Source organism: Mobula hypostoma, chromosome 30 (assembly GCF_963921235.1).
Source record: "Mobula hypostoma chromosome 30, sMobHyp1.1, whole genome shotgun sequence".
NCBI classification, from domain to species: Eukaryota; Metazoa; Chordata; class Chondrichthyes; order Myliobatiformes; family Myliobatidae; genus Mobula; species Mobula hypostoma.
Window position 1 is genome coordinate 5601507 of NC_086126.1, and position 27138 is coordinate 5628644.

Genomic DNA, 27138 nt, shown 5'->3' on the forward strand with positions numbered 1-27138 from the left:
GAGAGGGGAGAGGGGAGAGGGGAGAGGGGAGAGGGGAGGGGGGAGAGAGGGGAGAGGGGAGGGGGGAGAGGGGAGAGGGGAGAGGGGAGGGGGAGGGGGAGAGAGGGGAGGGGAGAGGGGAGAGGGGAGAGGGGAGGGGGAGAGGGGGAGAGGGGAGAGGGGAGAGAGGGGAGGGGGAGAGGGGGGAGAGGGGGAGAGGGGGGAGAGGGGAGAGGGGGGAGAGGGGGGAGAGGGGAGAGGGGGGAGGGGGAGAAGGGAGAGGAGAGAGGGGAGAGGGGAGAGGGGGAGGGGGAGAGAGGGGAGAGGGGGAGAGGGGAGAGGGGAGAGGGGAGAGGGGAGAGGGGAGAGGGGAGAGGGGAGAGGGGAGAGGGGAGAGGGGAGAGGGGAGAGGGGAGAGGGGAGAGGGGAGAGGGGAGAGGGGGGAGAGGGGAGAGGGGAGAGGGGAGAGGGGAGAGGGGAGAGGGGAGAGGGGAGAGGGGAGAGGGGAGAGGGGAGAGGGGAGAGGGGAGAGGGGAGAGGGGAGAGGAGAGAGAGGGGGAGAGGGGAGAGGGGGAGAGGGAGGGGGGAGGGGGGAGAGAGGGGAGAGGGGAGAGGGGAGGGGGAGGGGGGAGGGGGGAGAGGGGAGAGGGGAGAGGGGAGAGGGGAGGGGGGAGGGGGAGGGGGGAGGGGGGAGAGGGGAGAGAGGGGGGGACTATGTCTGAGTGTCCAAAGTCTCAGCAAATCCTTAATCCCACAGTGATGCAACACATCAGAAATATTTGAAGCCTCATTGCCCGGGAGGGCGGGGGGTCAACAAGAGGAAGAGGTTTCGGGTAGGAAGGGGAGGGCTTCCTCGTTAGGATGGGAAGCAGCTTCTTCTCCCGGCCATAAAACGACTGAGCTGCCCGCCACCATCCAGGCCTCATCGCGGATGAGGCGCCAGTAGCGTTAGACTGTTCACTTCTTAACTTGAGTCGCAAACGCTCCTTATCATCAGTTAATTTATTTGCGGTAAAACCACTTTATGCGCTGTGCACGTGAGTTATCTGTACTGTGTTGTCCGCCTCGGTCCGGAGGAACGCTGTTCCACTTGGCGAACGATGCAATCCTTGAACTTCAGCGTGCCCAACGCTGGGGTCAGGACTTGTTCTCCTGAAGCCTCCCGCCACGTCGGACCGCCGGCTGCTACTTCTTCTTGGCGGCGGCCGCCTCGAGGGAGGAGGCTTCTGCCTTCAGCTGCTCCTCCCTCTGCTCCCGAAAGCTGGCGTACTCCTCGGCTGAGAGGCTGCGGGTCGAGGGGACGAGTTAAATGAGGTCGAGCGAGGGAGCTTAACAACCACACCACACCACCACCCCCCACCACCATCACTGTCTGCCCCACCGAACCCAGGGCTGCAGGGTGACTCGGTGCAGAAACAGGCCCTTCGGCCCAACTCGTCTGTGCTGACCCCGACCCTTATTCAGCCCACGTCATTCTGAAAGCTTCCCATCCAGACGTTTACAAGTTTATCATCTCTACTACTTCCTGCAGCATAAAACTGCCAACCTCCCGGGGGAAAGCTGTTCCCTCAGGTCTCCTCCCCCACCCCTCACCCACTACTTTTGGTCTGCCCTACCGTGGGGGGAAAGGGCTGTAACCGTCTACCTAAACTTCGGCCCTCAAGGAGGTTATAAACGTCCATAAAGACCCTGTGGGGTGGTACAGTTCGCACAACGCTCGGTCGTCAGCAATCGGGATTCAATTCCTGTCGCTGTCTGTGAGGAGTTTGTCTGTTCTCCCCGTGAGTGTGTGCTTTCCTTCCCCCCCCCAGCCCGGGGTGCTCCAGTTTCCCCCCCACAATCCAAAAACATACAGGTTAGGGTTAGTAGGTTGTGAGCTTGCTATGTTTACGTTGGCACCTGCCATTCTCCTTCGGCCCGATCTCGCTCAACCTTTCCTCATAGGGCATACTCTCCAGTCCAGGCAGCTTCCTGGTGAATCTCCTAGCGGTCGACGTTTCTGGGCCTGTGCCTCTTATCACCTCTGCCAAGTCACCTCTCATCCTCTTTCACTCCAAAGAGAAACACTCAACCTATCCTCATAAGACCTGCTCCCTAATCCAGGCATCATCCTGGTGAATCTCGTCTGCACCCTCTCTAAAGCCTCCACATCCTTCCTATAGTGAGGCGACCAGAAATGAATACAGTACTCCCAAGTGTGATCTAACCAGGGTTTTATAGAGCTGCGACATTACCTCACAGCTCTTCAACTCAAATCCCTGACCAATGAACCACCCTATCAACTTTCATGACAACTTTAAGGGAACTTTGGAATCACCAAGAGTCCATGTTGATGATTCCCAATCCCTCACCCTTCCCCTCACGCAGACCTGCTCAACCCATTCACTTCCTCTAGCAGATTGCCTACAACTCAGCCTCGAGAAGAACGGGAAGGCAGATTATTATCTAAATGGAGTCAAGTTAGGAAAAGGGGAAGCACAATGAGATCTAGGTGTTCTTGTACATCAGTCACTGAAAGCAAGCATGCAAGTACAGCAGGCAGTGAAGAAAGCTAATGGCATGCTGACCTTCATAACAAGGGGAATTGAGTATAAGAGCAAAGAGGTCCTTCTGCAGCTGTACAGGGCCCTGGTGAGACCACACCTGGAGTACCATGTGCAGTTTTGGTCCCCAAATTTGAGGAAGGACATTCTTGCTATTGAGGGAGTGCAGCGGAGGTTCACAAGGTTAATTTCTGGGATGGCGGGACTGTCATATGTCGAAAGATTGGAGTGACTGGGCTTGTATACTCTGGAATTTAGAAGGATGAGAGAGGATCTGATTGAAACATATAAGATTATTAAGGGATTGGACACGCTGGAGGCAGGAAGCATGTACCCGCTGATGGGTGAGTCCAGAACCAGAGGCCACAGTTTAAGAATAAGGGGTAGACAATTTAGAATGGAGTTGAGGAAAAACTTTTTCACCCAGAGAGTGGTGGATATGTGGAATGCTCTGCCCCAGAAGGCTGTGGAGGCCAAGTCTCTGGATGCTTTCAAGAAAGAGATGGATAGAGCTCTTAAAGATAGCGGAATCAAAGGTTATGGGGATAAGGCAGGAACTGGATACTGATAGTGGATGATCAGCTATGATCACAGTGAATGGCGGTGCTGGCTCGAAGGGCCGAATGGCCTACTCCTGCACCTATTGTCTATTGACTTTCTTTTTTAAAAGCATTTACTCCCCAGAGTGCAGGAGAATGAGGGAGATTCGATAGAGGTTCACAGAATTATGAGGGGTAAATACAAGCAGGCTTTTTTTCGTCCCCCACTGAGGTTCGGCGAGACTGCAACTCGAGGTCAGAGGTTAAGGGTGAAAGGTGAAATATTTAAGAGGTACCTGAGGGGGAAGTTCTTTACTCAGAGGGTGTGGAACGAGCTACAAGTAGAAGTGGCGGATGAGGGTTCAACTGTAATATTTCAGAGAGGTTTTGATAGGTACATGGATGGGAGGGGTACGGGGCGTGACGGTCCTGCAGGCCTTTTGGAGGAGGGAGGAGAAGATGGCGGCGCGATGCAGCGTGGGCGGCCGTTCCGAATGATATCGTATGTGTTAACTAGGGGGCCGTGCACAATTCTGATTTGATGGGGACAGCCGTGAGAAGCACGGTGGAACACCTGGAGAAACTTCTGAAGTGCTCGGTTCGCTGCCGCTGCTACTGTGCGATCGAGAATCTCCGGAGGGGAAGGCCCCAAATCCTCAGCTTTGCCTATTGCCTGTTGCCGGGGCCGGGGTCGAAGCGCTCGGCAGAGATGGTGCTCGGTGCTCGGTGTCGGAGAGCTGGTCGGAGGCTCGGAGTTCTTGGACGGACTCGGAGTCGGACTGTGGTCGGATGCTTCTGGGATGCTGCATCGGCAAGTTGGCGGTGCTGGAGGTTCACCGTCTGTGTGAGATGATGGGACTTTCGAGAGACTTTGAGACTTTTTACCGTGCCCATGGTCTGTTCTTATCAAATTACGGTATTGCTTTGCACTGTTGTAAATATATGTTATAATTACGTGGTTTTTGTTAGTTTTTCAGTCGGTCTGTCCTGTGTTTCTGTGATATCATTCTGGAGGAACATTGTATCACTTCTTAATGCATGCATTACTAAATGACGATAAAAGAGGATTACGTGTGCTCATAATCTAATCTAGAGTGTTGGTCTTCAGGGTTTTTCGAACACCTGTATTTACTAATTATTGGAGCCATTAAGACCCAGTGCTTCCGGATTAATCTTGTCAAGTTCATTGTGAGCAGCTCATGCTTCCGAGATTCTACGGTCATTTAAAGGGGACTCTCGTTATGCTCTGTAAGCGGCGTCCTACTGGGTGTTCGGGGGAGAATCAATTGCCTCCCCTGGTGTTGCTGAGTCGTGCCCCTGGGGCTCTGTGGGTATTCCCATGCCTAACTCCGTTTCCTCCCCTTGGTGGGGAGTCTACCCTTCCGTCGGGCCCATAGCCGGCGCTCACCGGGACGGAGTCCGCCGTCCCTCCGGACCTGGGTCCACTCCCACCAGCGCGCAGCCACGTGGCGGATCTGGGTGCGGGTCGAGATTGGAGCTCAGCAAGGAGGAGACGGGGCGAAGGGGCCCTGTTTCCGTGCTGCTGTGCCCGAGGACTCCAAAGTGCCTCACCCACGCACACTACAGGCCATTTTACTGCAGCCAGTTAACCCACCAACCCTGCACTTCGTCAGGATGTGGGAGGAAACCTAAGCACGTGGGGGAAACCCTCTCAGCCATGGGGAAAGCCTGCAAACTCCGTATAGAGACAGACAGACACACACAGACACACACACACACACACACACACACACACAATATAACAATTACAACACAGAAACAGGCCATCTCGGCCCTTCTAGTCAGTGCCGAACTCTTACCCTGTCCTAGTCCCACCGACCTGCACTCAGCCCATAACCCTCCATTCCTTTCCTGTCCAGATATCTGTCCAATTTAACCTTAAATGACAACATCGAACCTGCCTCAACCACTTCTGCTGGAAGCTCGTTCCACACAGCTACCACTCTCTGAGTAAAGAAGTTCCCCCTCATGTTACCCCTAAACTTTTGTCCTCTAACTCTCAACCCATGCCCTCTTGTTTGAATCTCCCCCATTCTCAATGGAAAGTGCCTATCTACGTCAACTCTATCAATCCCCCTCATAATTTTAAACACCTCTATCAAGTCCCCCCTCAACCTTCTACGCTCCAAAGAATAAAGACCCAACTTGTTCAACCTTTCTCTGTAACTTAGGAGATGAAACCCAGGCAACATTTTAGTAAACCTCCTCTGTACTCTCTCAATTTTATTGACATCTTTCCTATAATTCGGTGACCAGAACTGTACACAATACTCCAGATTTGGCCTTACCAATGCCTTATACAAATTCAACATTACACCCCAACTCCTATACTCAATGCTCTGATTCATAAAGGCCAGCAAACCAAAAGCTTTCTTCGCCACCCTATCCACATGAGATTCCACCTTCAGGGAACTATGCACCATTATTCCTAGATTCCTCTGTTCTGAAGCATTCTTTAATGAACTACCATTTACCATGTATGTCCTATGTTGATTAGTCCTACCAAAATGTAGCACCTCACATTTTTCAGCATTAAACTCCATCTGCCATCTTTCAGCCCACTCTTCTAACTGGCCTAAATCTCTCTGCAAGTTTTGAAAACCTACCTCATCATCCAAAACACAACCTATTTTAGTATCATCTGCATACTTACTCATCCAATTTACCACCCCATCATCCAGATCATTAATATATATTATATAATTATGTATGTATTATAGACACACACACACAGTGCCAAAGGTAGGGATCGAATCTGTAGGACGTAAGAACATAAGACTCAGGGCCAGAAGGCGGCACGGTAGCGTAGTGGTTAGCACATGGCTGTACAGTGCAGGCAAGCCAGGTTCAGTTCCCGCCACTGCCAGTAAGGAATTCTCCCGGTGAGGCTTCTCCCGCCAGGGTTTCTTCCGGGTGCTCTCGTTTCCTCCCAAAGTCCAGAGAAGTACCGGGTGGTAGGTTAATTAGGTTAATTGGTCATTGTAAATTGTCCTGCGGTTAATTGGGCAGCACGGCTTGAAGGGCCCATTCGAAATAAACCGGTCCCGTCGAGTCTAATCCGCTATTCAATAAGACCGTGGCCCATCTGTCCGTGGACTCAGCTCCCCATAACCCCCCCGCTTAGCAAAAACCTGACTGCATATTAAATATATTTAAAGTGGCAGCCCCCGAGAGAATTCCACACATTCACCACTCTCTGAGAAAAGCAGCTTCTCCGCATCTCCGTCCTAGATCGATTCCCCCTTTGTCGAGGTCGAGTCTCACTCACCAGTGGAAACAACCTTCCCGCCTCTATCTCACCTATCCCTTTCGTGATTGCATGTTTGTGAACGATCCTGTCACGCAGAGGCAATTAGGAGGTTCTCAGATAGCCACGTGGACGTGTCGGCGTTGGAAAGAGAGGGGCAATGTGTAGGGAGAAAGGATTAGGTATCGAATGGTCGGTGCTGCCCTCTGGTGTTCCATCAGTGGAACAACAGGCTGGATTGCCGGGAACTGTACCATCAGTTTGTGGGACTATATTTAAGTCTTTTTCTGTGTGACTGTCTTTTTTTCTGCTCGCTATTTTGAATGTGCTGTGTACGTTTTGCACCTTGGCCCGAGATGAAGGCAGTTCCGTTCAGCTGTGTCCGCGTCTGGTTGAACGAACGGACAAGCCTAGGCTTCATCCCTGGTGGAGATTGTCATCGAAACGTCGGTTATAATTAATACCTGGACCCGGCTGGGGGCCCGAGGAGATTGATTTGAATTACTGTTTTAATTTGAGGTGGACGGGAAGCATTGATAGAGGGCAGAAATGGAGGAAAAGATGGCCGCCAGTCCGGTGAATGATATCTGTTATCTGTCAAGTAGGGTGCCGTGCACAATCCTGATTTGATGGAGACGGACGTGAGAGCACGGAGGAACATCTGGAGAAACTTCCGAAATGCCTTCTTCACTGCCGCTGCTACTGTGTGGTCCAGAATCTCCGGAGGAGAAGGCCCCGAGTCCTCAGCTTTGCTTGTTGCTCGGCGGCCAGGGTGGGGTCGAAGCGTTCGGCAGAGGATGGCGCTCGGGAGGCTGTATCGGAGGGGCTGGTCGGAGGCTCGAAGTTTTCGGACGGACTTAGAGTCGGCTGTGGTCGGGTGCTTCCAATGCATCGGCAGTTGTCAGTGCCTGGAGGTTTATGGCAGGGAGAGTTTCTCCCTTCTGCTGGAAGCTATCGGGGACTCGGAAGTCGATCGGAACTTTGAGACTTTTTTTTTACTGTGCCCATGGTCCGCTCTTTATCAAATTATGGTATTGCTTTGCACTGCTGTAACTATATGTTATAATTATGTGGTCTGGTCAGTTTTAGTCTTTGGTTTGTCCTGTTTTTTTTGTGATATCACTCTGGAGGAACATTGTATCATTTCTTAATGCATGCATGCATTTCTAAATGACAGTAAATGAGGACTGAGTGTCCTCATAATCTGAAAAAAAAAGGCTAGGAGGAGAGGTGATGGGAGGAAAGTCTAGGCGGATGTCAGAGATAGGGTTTTGTTTAAACTTAGCGGGAGGTGGGTGTGTGGATTGCAGTGCCAAGGATGGTGGTAGAAGCAGATACATTTGGGGATATTTAAAAAATAACTTTTAGCTAGATCAGAAAAAAAGAGGGTTACAGTATGTGGGAGACCATAAGATAGAGGAGCAGAATTAGGCCATTCGGCCCATCGAGTCTGCGCTACTATTTCATCATGGCTGATCCATTTTCCCCCTCAGTCCCCAATCTCCTGCCTTCTCCCCGTGAACTTCAAACCTATCACCCTCTGCCTTAAATTTACACAATGGCTTGGCCCCCACAGCCAGGGAGGGATTGATCTCAGAGCAAGTTTAAAGGTTGCAACAACATCATGGGGCAAAAGGCCATGTACTGTGCGGTATGGTCGAGGTCTGGGTACAGGTCTCCTTCCTTCAGTACAACGCCATGGGCCCAAGGGCCTGCACTCTGCTGTACCAACGCTGAGGCTTCGCGAGGCATCAGTCAGGCCACCCTCTGGGGTTTTGCGCCCAGTCTTGGGGCCCTTTATCTGAGAAAGGACGTGCTGACACTGGAGGGCGACCGGAGGAGATTCACGAGAACAATCCCGGGAACGAAAGGGTTAAGGTGCGAGGAGCATTTGATGGCTCTAGGCCTCGGCTCGCGGGAGTTTAGGAGGACAAGGTGTGGGAACCTCATTGAAACCTATCAAATATTGAAAAGCCTCAATAGAGTGGATGTGGAGAGGATGTTTCCTACAGTAGGGGAGTCCGGGACCAGAGGACACAGATAGAGTGGATGTGGAGAGAATGTTTCCTATAGTGGGGGAGTCCGGGACCAGAGGACACAGATAGAGTGGATGTGGAGAGGATGTTTCCTACAGTAGGGGAGTCCGGGACCAGAGGACACAGACAGAGTGGATGTGGAGAGGATGTTTCCTACAGTAGGGGAGTCCGGGACCAGAGGACACAGATAGAGTGGATGTGGAGAGGATGTTTCCTGTAGTGGGGGAGTCCAGGACCAGAGGACACAGACAGAGTGGATGTGGAGAGGATGTTTCCTACAGTAGGGGAGTCCGGGACCAGAGGACACAGACAGAGTGGATGTGGAGAGGATGTTTCCTATAGTAGGGGAGTCCGGGACCAGAGGACACAGACAGAGTGGATGTGGAGAGGATGTTTCCTACAGTAGGGGAGTCCGGGACCAGAGGACACAGACAGAGTGGATGTGGAGAGGATGTTTCCTATAGTAGGGGAGTCCGGGACAGGCAGACACAGATAGAGTGGATGTGGAGAGGATGTTTCCTGTAGTGGGGGGAGTCTAGGACCAGAGGACACAGATAGAGTGGATGTGGAGAGGATGTTTCCTATAGTGGGGGAGTCTAGGACCAGAGGACACAGATAGAGTGGATGTGGAGAGGATGTTTCCTACAGTAGGGGAGTCCGGGACCAGAAGACACAGACAGAGTGGATGTGGAGAGGATGTTTCCTATAGTAGGGGAGTCTAGGACCAGAGGACACAGATAGAGTGGATGTGGAGAGGGCGTTTCCTATAGTGAGGGGAGTCTAGGACCAGAGGACACAGATAGAGTGGATGTGGAGAGGATGTTTCCTGTAGTGGGGGAGTCCAGGACCAGAGGACACAGACAGAGTGGATGTGGAGAGGATGTTTCCTACAGTAGGGGAGTCCGGGACCAGAGGACACAGACAGAGTGGATGTGGAGAGGATGTTTCCTATAGTAGGGGAGTCCGGGACCAGAGGACACAGACAGAGTGGATGTGGAGAGGATGTTTCCTACAGTAGGGGAGTCCGGGACCAGAGGACACAGACAGAGTGGATGTGGAGAGGATGTTTCCTATAGTAGGGGAGTCCGGGACAGGCGGACACAGATAGAGTGGATGTGGAGAGGATGTTTCCTGTAGTGGGGGGAGTCTAGGACCAGAGGACACAGATAGAGTGGATGTGGAGAGGATGTTTCCTATAGTGGGGGAGTCTAGGACCAGAGGACACAGATAGAGTAGATGTGGAGAGGATGTTTCCTACAGTAGGGGAGTCCGGGACCAGAAGACACAGACAGAGTGGATGTGGAGAGGATGTTTCCTATAGTAGGGGAGTCCGGGACCAGAGGACACAGATAGAGTGGATGTGGAGAGGATGTTTCCTGTAGTGGGGGGAGTCTAGGACCAGAGGACACAGATAGAGTGGATGTGGAGAGGATGTTTCCTGTAGTGGGGAGAGTCTAGGACCTGAGGACACAGATAGAGTGGATGTGGAGAGGATGTTTCCTATAGTAGGGGAGTCCGGGACCAGAGGACACAGATAGAGTGGATGTGGAGAGGATGTTTCCTAGAGTGGGGGAGTCTAGGACCAGAGGACACAGATAGAGTGGATGTGGAGAGAATGTTTCTTATAGTGGGGGAGTCTAGGACCAGAGGACACAGATAGAGTGGATGTGGAGAGGATGTTTCCTAGAGTTGGGGAGTCTTGGACCAGAGGACACAGATAGAGTGGATGTGGAGAGGATGTTTCCTATAGTGGGGGAGTCTAGGACCAGAGGGCACAGATAGAGTGGATGTGGAGAGGATGTTTCCTGTAGTGGGGGAGTCTAGGACCAGAGGACACAGATAGAGTGGATGTGGATAGGATGTTTCCTATAGTGGGGGAGTCTAGGACCAGAAGACACAGATAGAGTGGATGTGGAGAGGATGTTTCCTAGAGTGGGGGAGTCTAGGACCAGAAGACACAGATAGAGTGGATGTGGAGAGGATGTTTCCTAGAGTTGGGGAGTCTAGGACCAGAGGGCACAGATAGAGTGGATGTGGAGAGGATGTTTCCTATAGTGGGGGAGTCTAGGACCAGAGGACACAGATAGAGTGGATGTGGAGAGGATGTTTCCTAGAGTGGGGGAATCTAGGACCAGAAGACACAGATAGAGTGGATGTGGAGAGGATGTTTCCTATAGTGGGGGAGTCTAGGACCAGAGGGCACAGATAGAGTGGATGTGGAGAGGATGTTTCCTGTCGTGGGGGAGTCTAGGACCAGAGGGCACAGATTGAGTGGATGTGGAGAGGATGTTTCCTATAGTGAGGGGAGTCTAGGACCAGAGGACACAGATAGAGTGGATGTGGAGAGGGCGTTTCCTATAGTGAGGGGAGTCTAGGACCAGAGGACACAGATAGAGTGGATGTGGAGACGATGTTTCCTAGAGTGGGGGAGTCTAGGACCAGAAGACACAGATAGAGTGGATGTGGAGAGGATGTTTCCTATAGTTGGGGAGTCTAGGACCAGAGGACACAGATAGACTGGATGTGGAGAGGATGTTTCCTATAGTGGGGGAGTCTAGGACCAGAGGACACAGATAGAGTGGATGTGGAGAGGATGTTTCCTATAGTGGGGGAGTCTAGGACCAGAGGACACAGATAGAGTGGATGTGGAGAGGATGTTTCCTGTAGTGGGGGAGTCTAGGACCAGAGGGCACAGATCGAGTGGATGTGGAGAGGATGTTTCCTGTAGTGGGGGAGTCTAGGACCAGAGGACACAGATAGAGTGGATGTGGAGAGAATGTTTCCTATCGTGGGGGAGTCTAGGACCAGAGGGCACAGATAGAGTGGATGTGGACAGGATGTTTCCTGTAGTGGGGGGAGTCTAGGACCAGAGGACACAGATAAAGTGGATGTGGAGAGGATGTTTCCTATAGTGGGGGAGTCTAGGACCAGAGGGCACAGATAGAGTGGATGTGGAGAGGATGTTTCCTATCGTGGGGGAGTCTAGGACTTGAGGACAGAGATAGAGTGGATGTGGAGAGGATGTTTCCTGTGATGTGGGAGAGTCTAGGACCAGAGGGCACAGTCTCAGAACAGAAGGCCGCCCATTTAGAACAGAGACTTGGAGGAATTCTTTTAGCGAGAGGGTGGTGAATCTGTGGAATTCAGTGCCACTGACGGCTATGGAGGCTGAGTCACTGGGTGTATTTAAAGCGGAGGTTGATAGGTCCTGGATTAGTCAGGGTTCCAAAGGTTACAGGGTAAAGACAGGAGAATGGGGTTGAGAGGGGATAATAAACCAGCCATGATGGAATGGCAGAGCAGACTCGATGGGCTGAATGGCCTAACTCTGTTCCAAAGTCCTCCAGTCCTATTCTTCCGAATTCCAGTGAGTTTAGTCTGCTCATAGGCTGACCCCTCATCTCTGAAATTAATCCGGCGAACCTCCTCTGCAACACCTCCAAAGCCGGAATACCTTTCCTCAAGTAAAGAGGCCAGAACTACGCGTTGTACCGGTAGAGCAGAACTTCCCAGGTTCTTAAATTAAATCGCTCCACCAACCTCAGGCCAACATTACAGTCCTAATGGCCTGGAACATCCTCACCGTGGATGCTGGCGGCCCGCTGAGATCCGCGGGGGCGTCTGTCTAACGCCAACCCCACTCCCGCCGCAGCTGGGAACAGCACGGAGAACTTACTCTCGGACCACCTTGATGCCGAGGGACTGGGCCGTCCCAATCAGACTTTTGCACACGTCCCTCAGCGACATGTCCTGCAGTTGGAAGCTCTCGTCCTCAGACTTCACCTTGGCGATTTCGTAAATGTGCTTCACGGTCACCACGCCCGCCACCTCGTGACCTGCGGTGGACACACACACACCCGGCCGTCAGACAACCTGGGATGGCGCAGACCCCTGGATCTACGGTTAGTAACGGACATCTGGGAGAAGGCTGCAGGCTGGGATCTAATCCAGTGGTTAGGGTTTATATATAAAATAACAGATCCCCGGGAGTGGGTTACAGGCTGGGATCTAACCCAGGGGTTCAGGGGGTTTATATATAAAATAACAGATCCCCGGGAGTGGGTTACAGGCTGGGATCTGATCCAGTGGTTAGGGTTTATATATAAAACAACATATCCCCAGGAGTGTGTTACAGGCTGGGATCTGATCCAGTGGTTAGGGTTTATATATAAAACAACATATCCCCAGGAGTGTGTTACAGGCTGGGATCTAATCCAGGGGTTAGAGTTTATATATAAAACAACATATCCCCAGGAGTGTGTTACAGGCTGGGATCTAATCCAGAGGTTAGAGTTTATATATAAAACAACAGATCCCCGGGAGTGGGTTACAGGCTGGGATCTAATCCAGGGGTTAGAGTTTATATATAAAACAACAGATCCCCGGGAGTGGGTTACAGGCTGGGATCTAATCCAGGGGTTAGAGTTTATATATAAAATAACAGATCCCCAGAAGTGGGTTACAGGCTGGGATCTAATCCAGGGGTTCAGGGGGTTTATATATAAAATAACAGATCCCCGGGAGTGGGTTACAGGCTGGGATCTAACCCAGGGGTTCAGCGGGTTTATATATAAAATAACAGATCCCCGGGAGTGGGTTACAGGCTGGGATCTAACCCAGGGGTTCAGGGGGTTTATATATAAAATAACAGATCCCCGGGAATGGGTTACAGGCTGGGATCTGATCCAGTGGTTAGGGTTTATATATAAAACAACATATCCCCAGGAGTGTGTTACAGGCTGGGATCTCATCCAGTGGTTAGGGTTTATATATAAAACAACATATCCCCAGGAGTGTGTTACAGGCTGGGATCTAATCCAGGGGTTAGAGTTTATATATAAAACAACATATCCCCAGGAGTGTGTTACAGGCTGGGATCTAATCCAGAGGTTAGAGTTTATATATAAAACAACAGATCCCCGGGAGTGGGTTACAGGCTGGGATCTAATCCAGGGGTTAGAGTTTATATATAAAATAACAGATCCCCGGGAGTGGGTTACAGGCTGGGATCTAATCCAGGGGTTAGAGTTTATATATAAAACAACAGATCCCCGGGAGTGGGTTACAGGCTGGGATCTAATCCAGGGGTTAGAGTTTATATATAAAATAACAGATCCCCGGGAGTGGGTTACAGGCTGGGATCTAATCCAGGGGTTAGAGTTTATATATAAAATAACAGATCCCCAGAAGTGGGTTACAGGCTGGGATCTAATCCAGGGGTTCAGGGGGTTTATATATAAAATAACAGATCCCCGGGAGTGGGTTACAGGCTGGGATCTAACCCAGGGGTTCAGGGGGTTTATATATAAAATAACAGATCCCCGGGAGTGGGTTACAGGCTGGGATCTAACCCAGGGGTTCAGGGGGTTTATATATAAAATAACAGATCCCCGGGAGTGGGTGACAGGCTGGGATCTAATCCAGGGGTTAGAGTTTATATATAAAACAACATATCCCCAGGAGTGTGTTACAGGCTGGGATCTAATCCAGAGGTTAGGGTGTATATATAAAATAACAGATCCCCAGGAGTGGGTTACAGGCTGGGATCTAATCCAGGGATTAGAGTTTATATATAAAATAACAGATCCCCAGAAGTGGGTTACAGGCTGGGATCTAATCCAGGGGTTCAGGGGGTTTATATATAAAATAACAGATCCCCGGGAGTGGGTTACAGGCTGGGATCTAACCCCGGGGTTCAGGGGGTTTATATATAAAATAACAGATCCCCGGGAGTGGGTTACAGTCTGGGATCTAACCCAGGGGTTCAGGGGGTTTATATATAAAATAACAGATCCCCGGGAGTGGGTTACAGGCTGGGATCTAATCCAGGGGTTAGAGTTTATATATAAAACAACATATCCCCAGGAGTGTGTTACAGGCTGGGATCTAATCCAGAGGTTAGGGTGTATATATAAAATAACAGATCCCCGGGAGTGGGTTACAGGCTGGGATCTAACCCAGGGGTTCAGGGGATTTATATATAAAATTACAGATCCCCAGGAGTGGGTTACAGGCTGGGATCTAACCCAGGGGTTCAGGGGGTTTATATATAAAATAACAGATTCCCGGGTGTGGGTTACAGGCTGGGATCTAATCCAGGGGTTCAGGAGGTTTATATATAAAATAACAGATTCCCGGGTGTGGGTTACAGGCTGGGATCTAATCCAGGGGTTCAGGGGATTTATATATAGAATAACAGATCCCTGGGAGTGGGCTACAAGCTGGGATCTAATCCAGGGGTTCTGATGGTTTATATATAAAATAACAGATCCCTGGGAGTGGGCTACAGGCTGGGATCTAATCCAGGGTTTCAGGGGATTTATATACAGAATAACAAAATCCCCAGGAGTGGGTTACAGGCTGGGATCCAATCCAGGGGTTCAGGGTTTTTTTTTTGGTGTCTGCGTGTGTGCGTCCGTGTGTGATGTTGGCAGGACGATGTCTTTTCCAAGTCTTTACAAGGCCGGGAGAGAGGGAGAGAGGGATACAGACAAACACACACACACACACACACACACACACACACACACACACACACACACACACACACACACACTGTGTGGCTCGCCACTCCTCACACAGTCATTTCGCAGTATTTTTCCCTTTATTTTACGAGGTCGAGTTGCGATCTCGACACTCAACCCGGCGTGGTTGGAAAGCGTACTCGGGAGCGGACCCGACTGGGTTCGAACCCGGGAACCTCCGCTCCCAAGTCCAGCTCTGATGTCACTGCGCCACCAGCCGGCCCAGGGGTTCAGGGGGTTTATATATAAAACAACAGATCCCCGGGAGTGAGTTACAGGCTGGGATCTAACCCAGGGGTTCAGGGGGTTTATATATAAAAGATTCCCAGCAGTGGGTTACAGGCTGGGATTGACCCAGGGTTAGGGTTTATATATAAAATAACAGATTCCTAGGTGTATGTTACAGGCTGGGATTGACCCAGGGGTTCAGAGGGTTTATATATAAAACAACAGATCCCCGGGAGTGGGTTACAGGCTGGGATCTAACCCAGGGGTTCAGGGGATTTATATATAAAATTACAGATCCCCAGGAGTGCGTTACAGGCTGGGATCTAACCCAGGGGTTCAGGGGATTTATATATAAAATAACAGATCCCCGGGAGTGGGTTACAGTCTGGGATCTAACCCAGGGGTTCAGGGGGTTTATATATAAAATAACAGATCCCCGGGAGTGGGTTACAGGCTGGGATCTAATCCAGGGGTTAGAGTTTATATATAAAACAACATATCCCCAGGAGTGTGTTACAGGCTGGGATCTAATCCAGAGGTTAGGGTGTATATATAAAATAACAGATTCCCCGGGAGTGGGTTACAGGCTGGGATCTAACCCAGGGGTTCAGGGGATTTATATATAAAATTACAGATCCCCAGGAGTGGGTTACAGGCTGGGATCTAACCCAGGGGTTCAGGGGGTTTATATATAAAATAACAGATTCCCGGGTGTGGGTTACAGGCTGGGATCTAATCCAGGGGTTCAGGAGGTTTATATATAAAATAACAGATTCCCGGGTGTGGGTTACAGGCTGGGATCTAATCCAGGGGTTCAGGGGATTTATATATAGAATAACAGATCCCTGGGAGTGGGCTACAAGCTGGGATCTAATCCAGGGGTTCAGATGGTTTATATATAGAATAACAGATCCCTGGGAGTGGGCTACAGGCTGGGATCTAATCCAGGGTTTCAGGGGATTTATATACAGAATAACAAAATCCCCAGGAGTGGGTTACAGGCTGGGATCCAATCCAGGGGTTCAGGGTTTTTTTTTTGGTGTCTGCGTGTGTGCGTCCGTGTGTGATGTTGGCAGGACGATGTCTTTTCCAAGTCTTTACAAGGCCGGGAGAGAGGGAGAGAGGGATACAGACAAACACACACACACACACACACTGTGTGGCTCGCCACTCCTCACACAGTCATTTCGCAGTATTTTTCCCTTTATTTTACGAGGTCGAGTTGCGATCTCGACACTCAACCCGGCGTGGTTGGAAAGCGTACTCGGGAGCGGACCCGACTGGGTTCGAACCCGGGAACCTCCGCTCCCAAGTCCAGCTCTGATGTCACTGCGCCACCAGCCGGCCCAGGGGTTCAGGGGGTTTATATATAAAACAACAGATCCCCGGGAGTGAGTTACAGGCTGGGATCTAACCCAGGGGTTCAGGGGGTTTATATATAAAAGATTCCCAGCAGTGGGTTACAGGCTGGGATTGACCCAGGGTTAGGGTTTATATATAAAATAACAGATTCCTAGGTGTATGTTACAGGCTGGGATTGACCCAGGGGTTCAGAGGGTTTATATATAAAACAACAGATCCCCGGGAGTGCGTTACAGGCTGGGATCTAACCCAGGGGTTCAGGGGATTTATATATAAAATTACAGATCCCCAGGAGTGGGTTACAGGCTGGGATCCAATCCAGGGGTTCAGGGTTTTTTTTTTGGTGTCTGCGTGTGTGCGTCCGTGTGTGATGTTGGCAGGACGATGTCTTTTCCAAGTCTTTACAAGGCCGGGAGAGAGGGAGAGAGGGATACAGACACACACACACACACACACACACACACACACACACACACACACACACACACACACTGTGTGGCTCGCCACTCCTCACACAGTCATTTCGCAGTATTTTTCCCTTTATTTTACGAGGTCGAGTTGCGATCTCGACACTCAACCCGGCGTGGTTGGAAAGCGTACTCGGGAGCGGACCCGACTGGGTTCGAACCCGGGAACCTCCGCTCCCAAGTCCAGCTCTGATGTCACTGCGCCACCAGCCGGCCCAGGGGTTCAGGGGGTTTATATATAAAACAACAGATCCCCGGGAGTGAGTTACAGGCTGGGATCTAACCCAGGGGTTCAGGGGGTTTATATATAAAAGATTCCCAGCAGTGGGTTACAGGCTGGGATTGACCCAGGGTTAGGGTTTATATATAAAATAACAGATTCCTAGGTGTATGTTACAGGCTGGGATTGACCCAGGGGTTCAGAGGGTTTATATATAAAACAACAGATCCCCGGGAGTGGGTTACAGGCTGGGATCTAACCCAGGGGTTCAGGGGATTTATATATAAAATTACAGATCCCCAGGAGTGCGTTACAGGCTGGGATCTAACCCAGGGGTTCAGGGGATTTATATATAAAATAACAGATCCCCGGGAGTGGGTTACAGTCTGGGATCTAACCCAGGGGTTCAGGGGGTTTATATATAAAATAACAGATCCCCGGGAGTGGGTTACAGGCTGGGATCTAATCCAGGGGTTAGAGTTTATATATAAAACAACATATCCCCAGGAGTGTGTTACAGGCTGGGATCTAATCCAGAGGTTAGGGTGTATATATAAAATAACAGATCCCCGGGAGTGGGTTACAGGCTGGGATCTAACCCAGGGGTTCAGGGGATTTATATATAAAATTACAGATCCCCAGGAGTGGGTTACAGGCTGGGATCTAACCCAGGGGTTCAGGGGGTTTATATATAAAATAACAGATTCCCGGGTGTGGGTTACAGGCTGGGATCTAATCCAGGGGTTCAGGAGGTTTATATATAAAATAACAGATTCCCGGGTGTGGGTTACAGGCTGGGATCTAATCCAGGGGTTCAGGGGATTTATATATAGAATAACAGATCCCTGGGAGTGGGCTACAAGCTGGGATCTAATCCAGGGGTTCAGATGGTTTATATATAGAATAACAGATCCCTGGGAGTGGGCTACAGGCTGGGATCTAATCCAGGGTTTCAGGGGATTTATATACAGAATAACAAAATCCCCAGGAGTGGGTTACAGGCTGGGATCCAATCCAGGGGTTCAGGGTTTTTTTTTTGGTGTCTGCGTGTGTGCGTCCGTGTGTGATGTTGGCAGGACGATGTCTTTTCCAAGTCTTTACAAGGCCGGGAGAGAGGGAGAGAGGGATACAGACAAACACACACACACACACACACACACACACACTGTGTGGCTCGCCACTCCTCACACAGTCATTTCGCAGTATTTTTCCCTTTATTTTACGAGGTCGAGTTGCGATCTCGACACTCAACCCGGCGTGGTTGGAAAGCGTACTCGGGAGCGGACCCGACTGGGTTCGAACCCGGGAACCTCCGCTCCCAAGTCCAGCTCTGATGTCACTGCGCCACCAGCCGGCCCAGGGGTTCAGGGGGTTTATATATAAAACAACAGATCCCCGGGAGTGAGTTACAGGCTGGGATCTAACCCAGGGGTTCAGGGGGTTTATATATAAAAGATTCCCAGCAGTGGGTTACAGGCTGGGATTGACCCAGGGTTAGGGTTTATATATAAAATAACAGATTCCTAGGTGTATGTTACAGGCTGGGATTGACCCAGGGGTTCAGAGGGTTTATATATAAAACAACAGATCCCCGGGAGTGGGTTACAGGCTGGGATCTAACCCAGGGGTTCAGGGGATTTATATATAAAATTACAGATCCCCAGGAGTGCGTTACAGGCTGGGATCTAACCCAGGGGTTCAGGGGATTTATATATAAAATTACAGATCCCCGGGAGTGGGTTACAGACAGATCTAATCCAGGGTTTCACGGGATTTATATACAGAATAACAAAATCCCCAGGAGTGGGTTACAGGCTGGGATCTGACCCGAGGTTCAGGCAGAGTTACCCCATCGCCGCCTCTGCCCCTCTCGGAGGTCTCCACCCACACCCCCACCCCCGTCTGCCCAGACACGGTTTCCGCTCACCTGTCCTCCCAGCCCCCTTCTCGATACCCGCTGCTGCCTTCAGGAAGTAGGAAACTGTGGGCTTGCTGATCTTCAGTTCGTAGGTGCGGTCAGGCTGGAAACACAGGCAGGGTGAGGGGGACCGGGCGAGTCAGTGTGACCAAACCCCCTCCCCCCTTCCCCATCTCAACCCCGCCGCCTGACCCGTTGCAAGCAGCGGCCTTAAACCCCACCTAACCCAGGCACCGCCTCTCCCCGTAGGGACACTGGGACGTTTCGTAGGCTGGGATATAATCCAGGAGGCTCAGGGTGGGGTGGGGTACGGCTGATGGCTTTTACACACACTGGCCGCTTGGCCACAGCTGCCAAACGCCAGGCACTCGCGACACACGCCAACGATGGCGACCGAGGCTCGATCGGTACTCCCACCCTCCAACCCCCGTGACCGCGCGAGCTTCCCCCCGGGCGCTCCGATTTCCTCCCACATTCCAAAGACATACGGGTTAGGGTTAGAGAGTCGCGGGCGCGCTACGCTGGCGCCAGAAGCGTGGCAACACCTGCGGACTGCCCCCAGCGGGATCCCCGGGCTGCGTTGGTCGTCGACGGCAACGGCACGGTCCGATGGGCGGCTGACGAGAAAAGATCATCTTTAGAGCTGTCCGTCTCAGTTCTACTTACGTTGACGGAGATCCTCACAGGTAACGGGATCCCCTCTTTGATGTCCTTGGTCCTCTCGTTAAACTCCTTGCAGAACTGCCCGATGGGAATGCCTCGCTGAAAGGCGACAACACGGGAGTGAGTGGTCTGGTTCACCTCAGCTCTCGATCCCCATCTAACAAAACGCCGGAGGAACTCAGCAGGCCAGGCAGCATCTGTGGGAAAGAGTAAACAGTCGACGTTTCAGGCCGAGACCCTTCGGCAGGACTGGAGAAGGGTTTCAGCCCGAAACGTCGACTGGCCTGCTGAGTTCCTCCAGTGTTTTGTGTGCGTTGCCTTGGATTTCCAGCCTCTGCAGATTCTCTCTTGTTTGTGATTGGATCTCCCTCTCTATTTGCTTTTGTTTATCTAAAGATACCGCGCGGAACAAGCCCACCGATTTAACCCTTGCCCCCAATCACGGGACGACCTACAGTGACCAATTAACCTACTAACCGGTACGTCTTTGGACTGCGGGAGGAAACCAGAGCACCCGGAGGAAACCCCACACGCACAGGGGAAGGAACGTACAAACTTTTTTTTTACAGAGGATGCTGGAATTGAACTCCGAACTCCGCCACGCCCCGAGCTGTGATAGCACCGCGCTAACCGCTATGCTCCCGCTGCGCCCTGTGACGACCTGCCGTAATTCCGAGTCAGTCAGGTCATTCACCAATGACAATCACCTCGAAACCGGCAGACTTGCGGCAGCAGCAATAAACCATCATCATTGTGCGCCGTGTGATATGACATCACCATTATGCGCCGTGTCATATGATCGTGGCCTTTGACCTCTTTTGTTCTTGGCAAATTATTTTCCACATGAGTGGTTTGCCATCGTCGTCTTCTGGGCGGTGTCTTTACAAGACCGGTGGCTCTTCAGAGATTGCCCAGCTTCCGTGGTTGCATAATCAGGACTTGTGATGTGCACCGGCTGCTCGTACGACCACCCGACACCTGCTCCCTGATCGAGGGGCTGAGCAGGTGCTACACCTCGCCCAAGGGTGACCTGCAGGCTAGTACAGCGGTCCCCAACCACCGGGCCGCAAAGCATGTGCTACCGGGCCCTGAGGAAACGATACGAGTCAGCTGCACCTTTCCTCGTTCCCCGTCACGTACTGTTGAACTTGAACACGGGGTTGCCAACTGTCCCGTATCCGCCGGGACATCCCGTATATTGGGCTAAATTGGTTTGTCCCATACGGGACTGCCCTTGTCCCGTATCTCCCCTGCTAAGGTAGAGCATTCCTATGAAACCTTTCGTGCCGAAATGGCGTGAAGCGAAGAAGAAATTACCATTAATTTATATGGGAAAAATTTTTGAGCGTTCCCCGACCCAAAAAAAACCTACCAAATCATACCAAATAACACATAAAACTGAAAGTAAATAACACTAACATATAGTAAAAGCAGGAATGATATGATAAATACACAGCCTATATACAGTAGAATAATGTATGTACAGTGGAGTCAGGAAGATTAAGCCAAAACCGATTTGTGGGGGGAAAAAATCGGCACGTACGCACATGCGTACGTCACCGGCGCAAAGCTTCATGGTCATTGTAGTCTTTCCTGGGGTAAAGTGTCCCAGGATTTGGCTGCTACTTTTGTCCCTTATTTGGGAGTGAGAAAGTTGGCAACCCTAACTGTAAAAGACATGGTGAGGTGAGTTTAACCCTACCTGAACACCACCCCCCACCCCCCCCCACCCCGGTCGGCCGGTCCTCAAGAATATTGTCAATATTAAACCGGTCCGCGGTGCAAAAAAGGTTGGGGACCCCTGGGCTAGTGGACATAAGGAGTGCCTTACACCTCCTCTGGTTGAGATGTAGCTCTGCTCCACCTTCTTCTTCTTTTGCCCGTTACGCCGCTGGCGGTGAGGGTAGCAACGAAGGTCCTCTGTCTCTGGTGTTGTTCACAGCTTCCTTCATCATGCCAGTCGCCCTGTTTTCACCACTGTCAGTCATGCAAGTCCCGGGTGGAGACTCAGGAACACCGTCGCACTCAGATGTAGAAGGATTCTTCAGTGCTGTTTCCGTCACAATTTTGTTTGACCAGTCCGGGTTGTTGGCCCCGAGCTGAACCCCCGAACCTGGAGGACCGGTGGACTGCTCTTGGTCTGACCTCTACCCTTTGACCCTGTTGGGCATGTGTGACCCTTACCAAGAGCCAAAGCATAAAGCCATGACCCCAGCCAACACAGATCTCCGGGTCACTGAGACACGCAAGCCTCCAAACCCTACGACAAGGCTGTGGTCCTCTTGGAGGCCTCTATCCCACCACCCAATAATAAATAAAAGACCAATAGTGAGGCAGGGTTCTTGGCCCATTTAGCAAACCAATGGCAGAGTGGAAGAAGCTGTTCCTAAAATGTCGAGTGTGGGTATTCTGGCTCCTGTATCTTATCTACCTTCCAGAAGATGATACTGGGGCTTCAAAGCCCGGATAAGCAGACTCAAGGACGGGGATTATACTTCTAAACCAAGCACCACCTTCACGTGCCTGTCTCCACAAGGGAAAATATCCTCTCCACATCCAACCTGTCACGACCCAGAGGATCTTATAATTCAACCAATCCGGCTTTCAACCTTCTGTGCTCTGGACAAAAGACGGAAGGAGAATGGGAAAAGATGGGACAATGGGAGGCGGGGAGCATCGTTAGTATCCAGGACATCTCCAAGGAGCGACGCCTCAGGAAGGCAGCGTCCATCATTAAGGACCCCCATCACCCAGGACACGCCCTCTTCTCATTGCTACCATCAGGGAGGAGGTACAGGAACCTGAGAAAAGCTGCAGATGCTGGAAATCCAAAACACACACACAAACACGCACGGGGAGAGATGAGGAGAGAAGACGCCAATGGAGCGAGCTGGCAGACCGCCAGACTGGGTGGACTCGGATCGAGGGTCTGAAGGTCAGTGACGATCGGAGGAGGTCGACAGTGGACGAACGGCCTTATCAGTGAGTTTCAACATTACACAATAGACTGTTTCACGAGAATGGGCCCACTTTCTTTCCTGTCCTGACGAAGGGTCTCGGCCTGAAACGTCGACTGCACCTCTTCCTATAGATGCTGCCTGGCCTCCTGCGTTCACCAGCAACTTTAATGTATGTTGCCACTTTCTTTACTTTTTGTTTTCTTTACTAACCCTATAGTCAAAGTAAGAATTATAAAGCTTAATCGTTGCGTACTGTTTGTTATTTCGGGGTACTGATTTGTAACAGGGGACACATAGTGCAGTATCCACCCAAACGAGATTTCTTAAGTTTGGCTGGGCCGGGGGCTATCACCCCCTATATTAAACCACTAGCCAAAGCGAGACTTGTACCGTAATTCAGTTTTTTTTCCTTTATATTATGTATAGCTTTGCAAAGTTAACAAATTGGGGAGGGGGGAGAAGATGGCGGCGCGACAGCAGTGCGCGCGGCCTCTCCGGTGATGAATATCTGTTATCTGTCAAGTAGGGGACCGTGCACAATTCTGATTTGATGGAGACGGACGTGAGAGTACGGAGGAATATCTGGAGAAACTTCTGAAATGCCCGCTTCGCTGCCGCTGCTACTGTGTGGTAACCGGAATCTCCGGAGCTGAAGGCCCCGAAATCCTCGGCTTTGCGTGTTTCGGCGGCCGGGGAGAGGTCAAAGGCGCTCGGGAGGCTGGTCAGAAGCTCAAAGTTTTCAGATGGATGGACTCAGTATTGGCTGTAGTCGGCTGCTTCCAAGGCATCGGCAAGTTGACGGTGCCTGGAGGTTTATGGCAGGGAGTTTCTCTCTTTTGCCGCCGCTATCGGGGACTCGGGAGTCCATCGACTCGGGACTTTGAGACTTTTTTTTTACCGTGCCTATGGTCTGTTCTTCATCAAATTATGGTATTGCTTTGCACTGCTGTAACTATATGTTATAATTATGTAGTTCTGTCAGTGTTAGTCTTTGGTCTGTCCTGTTGTCTGTGATATCACTCCGGAGAAACATTGTATCATTTCTTAATGCATGTATGCATTTCTAAATGACAATAAAAGAGGGCTGAGTGTTCTCATAATCTAAAAAAAAATTGCACGACGTAGGCCGGTGATATTAAATCTGCCTCTGATTCTGACTTAAAGACAAAGGGGCAGACCATCCTACTCGTCGGACGGGAGGGAGCTTACCTGACCGAGTATAGGGCCGAGCGGTGGTCCCGGGGCAGCCTGGCCAGAGCGGACGATGGCTTGGATTAGCCCTCCAGAATCCACCTTCCTCACGGCTTTCGTTGCCCGAGAGAGCTTGGACATCCTTCGTCTGTGGAGGGACCTGCGGGCGAATTAGAAAGGAACATGCACTCCGGGCTCAGGGATAAATGGGGAATTGGGCGGGGGGGTAAATTTCAAAAGATGTGCGGGGCAATTTTTTTTTGGGGGGGGGAGAGTAACAAGGACCTGAAACGGGCTGCCCACAGTGAGAGTGAAGATGGAGGGATTGGACCACGTGGTGGTAAAAAGAATTAGTGTCATTTGGTAGTGCAATCACTCGAGATGAGTGTGATGTTCTCTGAAGGTATTGTCTGTCGGTGGCTGTAGAGACCGATCCAGGATCCACATAGTCTGGAGATATATAACAGTGGTGCCAGGACTTGAAGTACTGAGTTATAGGGTTTGATTGGATAAGGTAGGTGATAGGACACCCTGTCACTTCCCTCAGATCCCCTCCTCCTTCCCATTCTCCTATTGTCCACTCTCCTCTATCAGACTCTTTCCTCTCTGGCCCTTTATACTAAAAGGCTCATTTTATTGTCAAAGTAAGCATGTACAACACAACTCTGATATTCGTCTTCTCCAGATAGCCAGGGCATACAGAAAAACCCGTGCGTCCACGGAGAGCGACCGCTGACCCCCTCCACACTCGCCTTGATGTCTCAATCTTCCTTGAGGCTTTGAAATGGAGTCATTCATGACCTTTTCCCAGGAGGCAGCTCGTGTTTGTGCTCTCAGCCCTCTCCGGACACAGTAGAGTGCTAGATCACCCGATCAGACTCCAAACCGCAGGTCACAGGTTCCAACGGTCTCCGAAATGCAATCAAGACAGGAAGAACAAGCAGAAGGTGTAGAGAAAGTGAAATAATTGAAGAGATTGGCTACCTGGAAGATGTTGTCCAGGAAATTGTTGTTCACTGGTGCAATCTTTTCCACCCACCTAGATTCACCTATCCCCTCCTGTCTATCCACCTTCCCCTTTCTCTCCATTCCCGATGAAGGATCTTGGCCAGAAACATCGATTCATTTCCATAGATGCTGCCTGAGCTGCTGAGTTCCTCCGGCATTTTGTGTGTGAAGCTCGGACATTATTCCTTGGAACATCTGAGACTGAGGGGTGACCTTGTAGAGGTATGTGTAGGCTTCTTCAGGAGACCGTGGAGATATCATGACATCAAAAACTTTGACAAACTTCTATAGATGTGCAGTGGAGAGCATATTGACTGGCTGCATCCTACAAAAGGTAGTGGCTTCAGCCCACTCCATCATGGGTAAAGCCCTCCCAACCACTGAGTACCTCTACGTGAAATGCTATTGTAGGAGAGCAGCATCCATCATCAGAGATCCCCACCACCCAGGCCATGCTCTCTTCTCGCTGCTGCCGTCAGTTAGCAAATACAAGAGCCTCAGGACTTGGACCACCAAGTTCACGAATAGTTAATAACCCTCAACCATCAGACTCTTGAACGAAAGGGGATAACTACCCTCACTTGCCCCATCCATTGAGATGTTCCCACAACCAATGATCTCACTTTAAGGACTCTTTATCTCATGTTTTCGTTATTTATTGCTATTTATTTATATTTGCATTGGCACAGTTTGTTGTCTTCTGCACTCTGGTTGATCTTTCATTGATCCTGTTATAGATACTATTCTATAGATTTGCTGAGCAGTTCCACAGGAAAATGAATCTCAGGGTTGTATAAGGTGACATATATGTACTCTGATAATAAAATTTACTTTGAACTCAAGAAGGGCGCATAATTTTGAATATGCAGTCTGGGCACCCAAGGAACGGGGGAGACGATTTCAAAGGAGATATATGGGGCAATTTTTTTTTCTTACCAGAGAGTGAAGAGTGCCTAGAACAGGCTGCCAGAAATGGTGGAGGTGGCAGATACAATAGTTTAAACCATTCTCAGATAGGTGTATGAATATTCAGAGAATGGAATGATCCGGACCATGTGCTGGCAGAAGGAATTAGTTTAATTAGCTATATAAAAAAAGATGTAATTAAATTGGAAAAAGCACAGAAATGGGTGACAAGTGAGTTGCCAAGATTTGAGGGACTGATCTACAGGGAGATATCAGACAAGCTGATGTTGGTTAATAGAACATAGAATAGTACAGCACATTACGGGCCCTTCAGCCCACAATGTTGTGCCAACCCTCGAACCCTGCCTTCCATATACCCCCCCCACCTTAAATTCCTCCATATACCTGTCCAGTAGTCTCTTAAAGTTCGCTAGTGTATCTGCCTCCACCACTGACTCAGGCAGTGCATTCCACGCACCAAACACTCTCTGAGTTAAAAACCTTCCTCTAATATCCCCCTTGAGCTTCCCACCCCTTACCTTAAAGCCATGTCCTCTTCTATTAAGCAGTGGTGCCCTGGGAAACAGGCCCTGGCTGTCCACTCTATCTATTCCTCTTAATGAGGCTGAAGGCTCTGGAAACTTGTGCCAACCAGTTGGCAGGAGTGTTCAAGGGCATTTTCAACCTCTCGCTACTACGGGCGGAATTTCCCACTTGCTTCAGAAAGGCAATGATTACTGTACACCGGAGTCTAAGAAGAATAATGTGAGCTGCCTTAAATGACTACGGTCCAGAAGCACTCACATCTGCAGGTTTGGTAGGTTAGGGGTCAAACGCTGGCAAAGGGGCCTAGCTACAGTGGGGCATCTTGGTTGGCATGTACTTGATGGGCCGAAAGGCCTGTTCCTGTGCTGTACTGTTCCGGGTTCGGAAAGTTTGAATGGCAAGTGACACCCAGCGCACCCGATTACTGACCAAGATATCGAAAACCTAACGAGGGAGTTGGACAAAAAAAAGACCACAGAAGAGTAATTTGACCTGAAACTCGGTGTGAGGGGAAGAAAGGGAGGAAATTCTTCTAAACCGCACTGGGGAGGGGGGAAAGCTGACTAAAAGAGCAGAAAAGTTAAAATAAATTACTTACAGCTAGAACAACCCCGGAGTTTCAGAGACACCGAGCCAGGCATTCACTCTGATTACCAGCATGGGCATCGCCATTGTAGGTTAAAGGTTAAACCTCAAGGAATAAACATATCTTAGAAAGAAAAGTAGTAGAGTTTTTAATTACTACAAAAACCTTTTGATTCTTGATTATATCATGAAATC

General features: G+C 50.5%; 1 protein-coding gene across 2 annotated transcripts; it reads right to left on the bottom strand.

Moving 5' to 3' along the window:
- Positions 1-966: 966 nt before the first annotated feature.
- mrpl11 (mitochondrial ribosomal protein L11) lies at positions 967-27042 on the bottom strand. 2 transcript variants are annotated; one of them, XM_063036213.1, is made up of 6 exons: positions 26957-27042; positions 23917-24058; positions 19751-19846; positions 19094-19187; positions 12042-12201; positions 967-1264 (listed from the first exon to the last, which is right to left on the bottom strand). In XM_063036213.1, the coding sequence occupies exons 2-6, from the start codon at positions 24037-24039 to the stop codon at positions 1165-1167; spliced, it is 573 nt and encodes a 190-aa protein (XP_062892283.1). In that variant the 5' UTR covers positions 24040-24058; positions 26957-27042; the 3' UTR covers positions 967-1164. The 2 variants fall into 2 exon arrangements, with proteins under 2 accessions (XP_062892283.1, XP_062892284.1); XM_063036214.1 differs by lacking the exon at positions 19751-19846.
- Positions 27043-27138: the final 96 nt, after the last annotated feature.